The sequence below is a fragment of the Aplidium turbinatum genome, chromosome 2 (assembly GCF_918807975.1).
Source record: "Aplidium turbinatum chromosome 2, kaAplTurb1.1, whole genome shotgun sequence".
NCBI lineage: Eukaryota > Metazoa > Chordata > Ascidiacea > Aplousobranchia > Polyclinidae > Aplidium > Aplidium turbinatum.
In genome coordinates, this window is record NC_137473.1 from 42867466 (window position 1) to 42880058 (window position 12593).

Genomic DNA, 12593 nt, shown 5'->3' on the forward strand with positions numbered 1-12593 from the left:
CACAAAACATAATGATAATCTGTAAGCATTTTATTAGATCATACCTTATTGTATAGTTTTATGGAGTTTTTTTTTTAGTGTGCAATCAATTCTAAATATAAAACACTCTACATTCTTCTTAATTCTAAATGTGGTTGTTTATAGATATCCACAACAAAAGTCGACCAGGAAGCAATTATCATATGTTGCAATAAAAAAAAAAGGTTTTGAAAAACAAAACTGACATGTGGCTCTTGTTGGCCGCAAGTGAACCGACCATACAAGCACTTCAAATAAAAATTTAATGACGCACAATAAACGTTTGTCAGTATTTCGAAGAAAGTATTCGGTATACTGTAGATGGATTTGATCGTTACTGACACTCAGTATTCTGCAATTGCACATTCGAAGAGTCAAATGGTCTATCAAACATTGCAACGCAATTCTGCAATGGGTGGATATTTTGTGGTCACCCAAGACTGTTTATTGTGCACATGCCATGTAGATTCATACAGTAACGTTGGTAATGGCAGCGCGCGTATAAACCTTTTACTAACGCAATTTAGGCCTACCATGAAGAAAAAGCATTGCTAGTTTCTGTTAACCCTGATTTTCTGGTAAATATTCTGATCTTCGGTTGACAACTGCAATGTTACTATGAAAAGCAACATTTTTCTTGCAATACTTTAATCTGCGCATGCGCAAGAAGCAGTAACATTATATTGTATGTAAAATAAACTGCAAAACAAACAACCGTAACAATCCACGCATGACAATGCTTTTAAGCTTTTTATAATCTAAAGGTCCTTTCTCTGGCTACTGTAGACTATTGGCTTACATGTATCACAAATGATAACAAACAAATGAGGAAAAATAATTTCCAATGGAAACCTTTGCAAGTACGAAGCATGTTGTATGGCTATACTTACCAATAATTGGAGCGAGAAACATTCTTAAAATCATTGTTGCTATGCACTTTATAAAATCTCGATTTTTATGTCTAGATATTACAGTGTTAAATACTTAAACTTCACCTCACATTATCCATTACAGAAAGCTACGTGAAAAATGGTGATTATGACATCACCTTTCAAACACCTTTTCGCAAATAAAAATAAAATCGGTAAAAACTGGAGTGCTACAATTATTGCAAAAACCATTTGTAAAGAATAATAATGTATACTGTTTATGAAGTATTTTGCATTAATTTAAATACTGTAATATCTTTTGTCACAATGGTAAGATGTTGGCCATAATGAACTGACTAAATGAAATATTTCATACACAATTTTAACACCTTTTCACAATACCAATTTCATAAACCAAACATTTCATGCAATCCAAGAAATTAGACATAAAATACGAAAGATCACAATGAATATAATTTAATGACCAACTGGTCTGCACTCCAAGAACAAAACAAATCACGCACAATTTGAAAAAAAATGGACAACTAGCGAAAACTGTTTTGTCGAAAGTAACATTTTTGTACTGGCAATTTCGGAGGTAATGCTGGAGTAGAAACTAAACCACCTAATTATGAGTAATCTCTAAACGAATGATGAGAGTGGCCACACCAGCAGAGTTCCAAGCTTTGCATATGTACAATCCGCTATCTTTTGGTACAGTGTTATTTATTTTCAATACGTAATGAACGTCCAGCTGTTGAGCACATCCGATATCTGCATCATCTCCATTAGGAAGTTGCAATGGAGCGGACCAGCTAGAGGTATTAGAATACTCCTCCATCAGTTCATGAGGAGGTTGGTTGGCAACTTCCTGTGATAACCGGTCGTAAATTTCCATTAATCTTCCATCTTTATACCAGGCAACTTTTGCTTCCGGATGAGAGATCAATGAGCAGCATAGAAATGCAGGTTTTCCTTTTACGACTGACAAGTGGACGCTTTTCTTCCGGAAGAACTTGGGTGGTATGACATAGTAATATTTTGGCGGGGTCTGATAGCCATTTGCGCTGGACGCGACGGTTGTTGTCAAAGATGAAAGGACAGTCGGGTTGGCATGTTCATCAGCTAATGTCTTTACTACTCCGTGGTCGTGCAATATTGCTTCTGACTTTCCATTTTTGTTTGAATCAGTCTCAAGTACCTCGCAATATTCCGGGGGAGTTCGATACCCTGGATCAGATGGAAAACTGTTTGATGAAAGCACGCTTATTGTGTCGTCACAAATCAATGTCAATGAGTTATCAGAAACACATGACAAAAAATCTCCTTCGCAACCAGAAACCGTGTCGAAGGCACTATCAGAAAAAACAGTACTTTCCTTATGTGGACTGGATGGAGCCGCCTTGTGAGAGATATCAGGATAGGCATGAGTATTCTTGTTGTCAGGTCTATTTCCTTCTTTTAATTGAATGCCAGTTTCCCCATCTGCAACCGGGGAAGAGTTTCGATGCGTGAAAGAATTCCTCAAGCTGAAAAATTGAATTGCTTTGTCTGTGCCTTTTTCTTCATCCTGTAAAAGATAAGACGTTGGAAGTACAAAACCAATTGTTTTACAATGATCCTGTACTTCCAGGTTATCACAAATACTTGCTGGTCGTTCCTGTAAAGCTTCTTTTGAGTCTTCAGCAGTTTCTTGGAGCAGGTTGCTGTGCAGCAAACTAAGGTCCAAAATTGAATCTTCTCTTGGCCGCTGAAAGTCATTTGCCAGCATGTCATCTTTAAACAGGCTAAAGCCAACATCGTCACTCGAAAAAGTATTGTTTAAAATTCCTTCCTCCTTATTTTCTGATGGAACATTTTGCTTGAGTGAATACAATGACAACTTACGGTTGAATGGAGTATCTGATACGTGGATGTTTTCATAGCGTTTAACGCATGCGTCACTGAAGTTAAACTTTCCTGTACAAGCTAACTTGTCAGGCGCTGAAGTTTCCATGAAATTAGCAAATTCAGAAATATCCTTTTTGCTTCTTGTTTGTAGATGGTCTTGTTCTGGTTTATCTTTAACACAGCCCAAGTTAAACGCCCTCCTCTTTTTAATACCATCGATCTCACTTTCATCACATCCACTACAAGCAGAAGCTGTCAAAGTAATTGCATTTCCATCTCTTTCGATTTCGTTCAATTTTTCAGATTGACTAAAGAGTGCATTTTTAACATCATACAGTTCTTGTCCTGACATTATTTCTTGTTTTTGGCCAGCAAACTTTTTCTCTATGAACTTAGAACCATCAGCAAAACAACCTCTGATGGTGTTTCGCTTCGGAGTTTCTTGAAAAGACATCAGCATTTTTTCATGCGCTTCAAAGGATGCAAGGGAGTCTGATGACACGCTATGCAAGTGAGAAAGTTGCGTAGAAACTACGCTGTCAGATAAGTTATCGACGATGCAACGCATCGAAATAGAACGAAGCGACCGAATATCTTCATTCTCTTCCAAAATTGGCGACAAAATATGGCGAACTGCTACTTCATCGTCATCGGAGTCGCTAAAATTACACAATTGTTCGAATAGAGACTTACTGCAGTCACCGACAGAAGAATATGCATCGCATTCAGAATCAACATTACCGATTCCATGACTGTCCAACAGTTTGTTGCCTGCTTCGATGTAATTCCTGGCACCCTCATTCCCAGTCACAAGATCTTCATCATCTGTAGTTGGAACCTCGTCAAATTTTGAATTAACGTTATCACCATCTTGCGTAGCAGCCTCATCATCAACCACTTCAACCTCATCAGGGCCGTCGTCCATCACAATATTATTTTGCCTCGAGATTGGGCAACCATGAACATTTTCACGAAATACTTCATCCGAAAGGCGAGCAGGATCGTCAACACTGTAACATACAAGTGAGGTATTATACACCTCCACCGTTTATAACTAAAACTAATATCTTGAACACTATGAAATTGATGACGAATTCAAACTCTTTTAAATTTTTTTTCTTATAAGATTTTTTTTTAAGTCGGCACCATTTTATAAGATTAAGAGACGAACGGCGACACTGCGATTCACTTTTGGTAAACGTTGAATGTTTTGTGATGAGTCGTGAACAAATCAAAAAAATACCTCATGACCAAAGTTCGTAGTTTTTAAGGTATGATGAGTCTATATAGCTGTTGGATACGTTCTACTGAAGCCATGGTGACGCTAATATCACAATACGTTTAATCTCTTTCTTTGTAGTTTACGCAACAATAAGTTTAATTGTTGGATCGTCAATTGGAGCTTGGTGATTTTTTTTTCTTTGTTGAAATTAACGTCATAACGTTATTGTAATGAATAGAAACGCGTTAAATAATGCAGAAACATTGTTAGACTAACCTAACATCGGTCGAATCGTGCCTCTCTGCATCTTCATGAGTTGCAATGTGATTATCGCAGCTTGGGAGCAAAGGTTGATCTGGAAAAACAACACTCAAATGCCCGACATCTTGCTTTTGGTTAATCCAATCAGAATCGATATTGTTATTCTTTGTAACGTCATTATCACAGATTTTCTCAAACAAGGAAACTTTTTTTGCGTTTATACTGTCCCCGACCACTGCAGCGTCGCTTGAAATATCCTTATTCCAGTCTTTTGAAAGCAACTCATTATCCTTTTCTTTAATTGGTTCCTTCAGGAAGTCACCAATTAAGTCGCTTTTACGAATAGCCTTTTCCTCTTTCCAACAACGTTGTTCTCGCATTTTATTCTCATCAATAACAGAAACGCCTTTACACAAGATTGTACTGGCATTTCCCATTTCATCTGCAGCAAATTCCTCTGCAAAAATAGAGCATTGGATTTAATTAAATATTTCTGCTAACTTGGAGTAAAATCAAAACCTTAGGGTGTTTTATGAACACGTCTCTCGACATTGAAAACCCTTCGATCGTGCAAAGCACACATAAACATCGTCACCTCGGGAGAGCCACAGTAGGGTACTTAAGCAGGAGGCGTATTTAGTGAAACTACTGTACAATTAAATATTGATGACAACACAGCAACACGCAGATTCTAACTTTAAAAGGCGATAAATAATGAAAACGAACTTTTAGTAGTTGCTTTTGTATTGTTCATACATCGGTAAGTTGTAAAACAACGTAACAGTATCTTATATTTCCATGCGACTAACCTGTTTGAAGTTTCAACTTTGAGTTGAACATCACATGCAGTGGATTGATGACATGCAAATGAAAACACGCAGGCCAACATGCTCGCTGATGACGCTTGGAAATGATGGTTTTTAACTTCAGTAACTATTTTCAACAACTTTGGAAATGATTTGTCAGAAATTCTCTTTTTATCCACAATGTCAAACCAACGGTTTACACTTCATCGATAAATTTTATTGATTTCTTGTGGTTGCATAAATGCATAATGTTAATTTCAAAGCACTGATTCATATTTAAAATTTCGATCAAATTGTTTATGATTTGACTGGTGGCTTTAAAAGTTAAGTATTCTTTCCTTTTATGACCACCATATGTTTTTCGATGGAGATATAAGTACAACATTTTCTGGTACAACGTAAGTACAACAGTGTATAAAATCACACCATAAACGCTAAATTCCAAATACTTTTCAGTGTATCTTAGCAAAGAGTCAAATGTAAGCATTAGCAAGCTTTCCCTATTTCAACATACTCTATTTCTCAGAGTGAAGCAAGATAGAGCCTTATGTTTAGTTGTATCAAGCCTGTTAAAGTTTTGGGTGATTGCGAATCAATCAGCGGCATAGCCAAATGATGATTGCCCTATTACGGTGATAGAAAGGTGGTCTGTTTACCGCTCACGAGTATGCGTCACGTCTTTGGCAAGGCGCTTTGTGGAATGCCTGAAAGTGGACACGAAAATTGACTTCCTTGCCTTCCTATTTCTTGATCTAACTTTTTAACTAAAGAACGTAAGCCTAGATACGACAAAATAACAGCATGCAGCAGAAGCATTTAAACGAAGGCATCCATGCATGAATCACGCTGTTGTGAAGTACCGGCATTACAATTTCTTATTTACAATTGTCATGCCAAAAGTTCATCTTTATAACGATAACTTACCATTGATGTCGCCAGAGCTATCTTCTTGCGGAAACATTTTACACTTTGGAATAGACGTTATGCCTTTGCCTTTGGTTGAACAACCACTATAATTTTTATCGCTTATCGCTTGTGCTTCTTGTGTTGGGAACCACGATGTCGATAAGTTGCCAGGTTTTTGTGTAACCCTTCGCACAGCTTTCTCTTTTGTATTCAATTTGCAACCAGGTGTGACGTCACGCTTCGCCATCACACTGCTCTTGCTTGCGTGAGCGTCAAACTGACATGGGAGAGATTCAATGACGCTTTCTTTCGATGCGTGCATGGTGTTAGGAGCAGACTTCACTTCATCAGTGGAAGATTTCTCTGCTGTTTTCATGTCAGTGTAGTGTTGGCTGCCGCTAGACAGTTTAGAAGTATGAAGGGAAGAAGTAAGTCTGTTGGAAGACGCAGTGACATGTCTTGATGCAACGTTGGATGCCAACGTCATAGTGCCCGAGCTTTCATGACGTTGTAAATCTTTGATACTATTCTTCCGATTATAGTACCTTCGTGGGGAGTAAGGCTGACGAGGGGAAGCCAAGCCGCTTATTGCTGTAGAATTCCGAAACGATGCATCTGATGCCATACCCTCATTTTCAACAAGTTTATCGTTTTGAAAATGTGGAAACAACGAAATTACATCTTGATTGTCTTCACTGATCATCAGTGATGCTGTGCAACTGATCTCCCCCTGATCGTTTTTCACCACAGCTTTGTACTGACCACCATCTTCACCCCTGCATTTGTTTATATCCAATTGGGCTTTATAGGAGAACATTTCCCGTTCTAACGTGGACGCAATTCGATGATCTTTGCCCTGTTAACATAACATGTTTGTTAAAATCTCTTGGTTTCGTACTTTGATTTTTATGAAAAATAGCTTGTGAACCCTGAGTAGCAGGGAATGATTGAGGGAGGCTATACTATCATTTTGAGTCAGTTATATTAGCATTGTCTGAAGTTTGATACTGCAGAAAAGTGATACAAGAAAATTGGATTAACTGCGCATTGTTCATGACCAAAACAAACGCAAACGCTCTGAAAGACTTTACCTTTATATCGGTATTTGCATGAAGCCAAATGACTTTCGGACGAGATGACGAAATGAACGAACAGCTAAAGGCTGCGGGTTGGCCAAGCAATGCAGATTGTGGCTTCAGCTTTTTTGTAAAAACCAATGGGATCAAGTCATCGGTGTCTGAAGATACTGGCTGAAGACGGCTCCTGGATTAATAATAAAAGCTTTGTACATATTGAAAGATTATTTGATTCATTAACGTTGACAAAATATTTTTTACAAAGGATGCTCTGGTACGCTTTGTTTGTCCAACCGGAGCAGTAGCCTACTGCTTGCGTGGCTAGAGCTGAAAAAATCGTAGCGGCAACAAGTACAATATCTGGATAAGCAAGCCTTGAATGAAATGAATGTAAAAGATAGAGAATAAAGATATTTAATCAGACTTTAACAAGGAATGATATTCGCAATCAGCATATCTATATTATGAAGAATAGCATGGCAGCAAAGCCGTAAAACTTTTAATGTTTTTCTACTTTAACCGAACATTAAAAGTGCAATTAATACCATTAGACAAGCAAAGTTACTAATAATTTCATTAACATCACAAGTGAGGTTGATGCATTGCATACTAATGATAAAAATTGCAATAGATCAGGCAACAGAGAGACTGTGATCTTACCTGGACATTATAGGAGCATATGCCAAGGTGGGATCGATATCAGACTGCGAGATATAATTTCCAACTAATTTGCTAACTTCTGATCGTTCTATGGTGAAATTTCGTCCGGATATTGAACTTTTCACTTGCAATGTGTTGCGTCTTCTTTCATCAGGAATAGAAAACTTCTCGGTGCCTGGATAAATTAAAGTTTGGATGTAATCTTTAATGCCGGCACTTCAATTTCGAACAAAAAAGTTAATTTTGCAGTGTTATAATATTTTTGTGTGTTTTACAATGGAAATTAGACACAGTCATAGTTTCACAAAAGTTTTTATACGCAACTAATGTTTTTATAAGGAAACTCTTCATATTTTCATTGTGTTTGTTAAATCAAATGCTTACAGAAGGCTACTTTCAAAACAATAGTTGTACTGCATCACGCAGAGCACCAGTAAGTTAGCCAAGTCACATAATAACCACTAAAGTAGGAAAGAAAAAGGGTACCCCACTTACCGACAAAGACAATCCAATCGTTCATGAGAAGTACAGAGCAAGAGAGTAGAAAGCGTAGTCGGAAATAAACATTGAAGGTAAGAAAACAGTTGATGTGAACAAAAGTGAAAGTGAGAAAAAATGAAACTTAATCCAAGCTTACCTTAATGCAAGCAGGCAAAATTACAAAAAGACCGATAAAGTAATTTGCTTTTTTTTACTTGGTAGAATGGGGTAACCTTTTTGTAAAATCGTGCCTTCGTGCTATTAAGATAAACTTATCATGATATAGAAACGCGACATGCATGACAATGAAATGCATAAGCTAAATTTGATGGCAACATTGAATACAATATTTTACGTTCAAAACATCAATTAATTTTCATCTAGTAAGTTTTTCTATTTACCCTTAGCTGGTTATCAAAGGTTAAGCTTGCCAGGCCTATCAGGTAACCTATCACAATTTGTAGCCTACACTAGTCAAAACTTAGGCTATCCTGTTAATTATCTCCACTTTATCTACTGTAGGCTATGAGCTATTTGGCCTAGCTTATTCAGCTTCTTAGAGATACCTGGAAGGCACAAACTTTAAAACTATTATTTTGATCCGTAGTTAGGCTTCTCTCTAGCACCGGGTTGACTGGGCGTGCAGTTGTACTCCTACGTTAAATTGCCTACCCCATTTTTAGTTTAACACTATTATCGTAATGAAACAAGATAAGAGAGACTGAAGCAACCAGTTTGCGACAAGAGTGAACCTGATTATACTAAACAGCTTAGGTACAGAACTGTTTGAATACAAAACTGTGCACATCACAGACGCTTACCAGAGGTAGTAGATGCAGGACCTTCCCTTTCGGCTGCTTCAAACAATCCTGTAAAAGAAGGTTTGTCATAAACATGATGAAACACAAAAAAATGCAATTGCTATTTTAGCGCAATGGTATAAAGCATAAAAATATGAGATACGTATGTGAACATACATTTACAATACAAGAAAGTAGGTATTTTTTTAAGGAAGAATATCCAGACTTGGTTAATGCTAATACGTTTGTTTTAATGTAACTCTACATCCATCTTACAGTAGATAAGGGGATTCTCAAACGTGATATGCAGCCCTTTGGATGCTGTCAAATCGTCATACAAAGGTTATCGAAAAACATATTAGCGTGACATGAGAAAGTGAAGAAAAGCAAAAAGTGGTATCTGTGGTGTCTAAACAGCTTTCAAACGTTTTTTTTACCACAGGTTTATTCGCTAAACATCCAAGGTTAAGGACTGCCAAACCTTTTTCATAGAGTTGCCAGATTTGTGATGTCTGAAGTAGCGTAGCCTGTGACTAGACAAACTATCGAACCCATATTTATCGAAGGCGACCACGCGATGCCCACTGCTCTTATAATTAAAGATGTTTCACTGCCAAAAAGTAGTAGCCTATCTTATATTTTTTTACTACTTTGAACAAATTTGCAACTGCTTTAAAAAATTAAATCAATTCTGAAAAATTATAGTCAGGTTTATATTGAACCTTTTCATACTTTTGAAATATTATAGTCTATTAGCGCGAGCATAACGTAGATCACAGCAAACGACAAACACACACAAACATAGTAAACGCACAATTGCGTAGATAATAGCCGTGCAACAAAACTTCTCAAATTGATGAAATGCAATACTAGATCATAGTCATCGTTCATTGCCATAAATTGCTTTTTTGGCATGACATTTGCTTTAGCTTTATTGTAAAGATGTTGCAATGCCACAAGTTAAGAAAAAACAACATGTGCTTTAAGTTAGCTCACGATATGTAAAAATGTTACATTAAAGTAACAACTATTTTGAAAAAGGATGTATAGTGAATGTGTGACATAGATTTTCCCTTTTAATTAGAAGTTGCAAACTTACGGTTCGTAAGTTTGTTTTTACAGACTGGTCATGTCTAACATATAGCTTACACTAGCAATGACTCAGGCTAGGCTATAGTTTGAGATTTTTATTTTATAAACTGTGAAAGATGAAAGGGTTGCATATGTTTATGCCAAAAAAAACTAAAAAAACGTACAAAATATTATTTATTGCGTTGGGTGTATGAAACATGCAATGGTTCGATGTGATTTGTAAACCTTTGCTGAGTTTTGAGCTCTTCATTTTTTCCACAATGACATTGGCGCTGGTGGTCGCTGTACCGCCTTCATTGGATGCCACGCACTTGTAAACTCCTGAATGAATAGAAGAGGCTTCTGCAATCTTCAAAGTTGCCAGCATCGTTTCACCACCCTCGTCACTCAACGCTTGATGTGTATTCAGACTGTAAGAAACTCCTTGAAGCGTCCTTCTCACTTCTTTGTTGTTATGGAACCATTTGAAAGTCGGTCTAGGAGCTCCATTGATCAGACAGTCCATGCTAACTTTTTCGTGATCTTTCACCCGAATGGATGAAAGAGGCCTCACTATTCTTGGGGAAACCACAAGTTGCTTTGATTTAGTCAGAAGTTCTTTATCCTCATTTTTGCTTGAAACACGTGTTTCTGTTTTTCCTGAATACACATGTAAGTATGTAACTGTAAATTAATAACTTTACAATGCATTAAATTTATCATGCATCTAATAAAAAGATGGTTTACCGATAAAGAAAACTAAGTTTGATTGTAATCTTTTGTTCATAAACAAAAGACAAACTTTACAAAACCAACTAATATAGGTTACTTTATCACAAGTTCAAGAAAAACAACACGTCTAAGCTCCAAAACTAACCTTGCAAAACGTTCAAGGTGGCTGAACTTTCTGCTGTTCCAAACTGATTAAAAGCAACACAACGAACAGTTGTGCCATTGTCAGACAACACCGCATTGACTACCACCAAAACATAAGTCTTGGCATCAGTGTCCTCAATCACTGTGAAGCCATCACAAGGAGGCTCAATCGCACGTTTTCCGAAATGCCAATTCACATCCGGGATCGGTGCCCCGCTAACTTTGCATACAAACGTAATCGACGTTCCCACTTCAGTTTTTTCACTTTGAAGAGGTTCAATAAAAAACGGAGATTCTTCTTCTTTGAAACTAGGTCGCTTAGTTAATTTATGACTTGTTTTCGATACATTTTTATCGACAATATCTTGTTTGGCGTCAGTAGACAGTCGTGTCGTCAGATCACGTTGATCAACAATAGAATATCTGTTTTTGAAGCTAGAAATGTCATTGGGTTCGACACTTTGCTTTTTTGTTGTTCTACTAGATTCCATTATCACAGAAGTAAATACTTCAGAATTATCATCATCATCTGGAAAGGCAGCGGGTAATATTTTAGCACTTTCTGGTACATTCGATTGTTCAACTTTTTTCCTCACAAATTTTGTTTCAGCAATACGACTTAGCGGTGAAATTGTGCCAACATCCAGTAGTTTCTTTTCAACTGCAACTGCTTCCGCTTGATCAGTTTGTTGCACATCATCTTTCTTTGGGTGTACAGTGACATCTTTTTGGAGGGATTCAATTGGCTGTTGTTTTGTATCTTTTCCAACTTTAACTTCAATAAATTTATTTGATTTCGCATCCCAAACCCGTTTGATTTCATCAATAATCACTTTAGTTTTTTGATGAGTAACAGTAGTCGATGGTTGACTCACAGTTTCAATATGCAGTGATGATGGTTCATGTGTTTCTTCGATACCGGTACCAGATGTTGCTTTTCCAACTGTTTGGAAAAATTTGGCTTCCTCTATTGTGGGTGTTGGAACTTCAGCAGCTACGTTTATGGGGGTTGAAAGACTCTTGCTCCCTTCAACATCTTTTTCTATTATCAAAGCACTAGGAATCTTCTTTTTCTTTTTCGATTCAATGCCTGATGTTTTTAGTTTTTCTTGAATTGATTTCGAAGTCGTTTTCAAAGAGTCTTCAACCTTATCTTTCACTTCTTTTGCCTCAAATGGTGGTATTTGTTTCACCGCTTGTTGAGGTTTGACGGGTTCTGTATCTTTTCGGTCGAGTTTATCCTTTGAAGTATCAGTGGCTTGTTTTGTAGCTGTTTCCTTTTTAACTTCAGGAGTAGTTAACGATTTATCTATAACACTTCTTTCTACTTCAACCTCATCAAACTTTTTGGTTTTCGGATTCCAAATCCGTTTGGTTTTTTGAGTTTCAGTTTTTATTTTTCCATCAACTATATTCGTCGTTTCAATAATGACTTCTTTGGTTGCTTTCGTCTGCACAGGCATTTCAAGCAATTTGCTTTTGCTTTCAATTTCGCTTCTGGTGGGCATTGTTGTTTCGGAAGTTACTTTCAGAGCATCTCCAATATCTTTTTTCGACGTGGCTGCTTTTATTGATGTTACTTCCTCTACCACAGGCTTAGTATCGCGTCTCTTTTTTTCGGTTTGCATATGTGCTTTCTCTTCATGAGCTGGTTCATC

At 37.1% G+C, this 12593-nt stretch overlaps 1 protein-coding gene across 1 annotated transcript in view; it reads right to left on the reverse strand.

Annotated features, from left to right (window-relative positions):
• Positions 1–12593, reverse strand: part of LOC145764311 (titin-like) — a 208059-nt gene that overhangs the window by 139353 nt on the left and 56113 nt on the right. The window contains 6 exon segments of the mRNA XM_082575929.1: positions 1557–3755; positions 4484–4717; positions 5991–6828; positions 7064–7235; positions 7709–7883; positions 9010–9057. Coding sequence (XP_082432055.1) covers positions 1557–3755; positions 4484–4717; positions 5991–6828; positions 7064–7235; positions 7709–7883; positions 9010–9057 — 3666 coding nt within the window.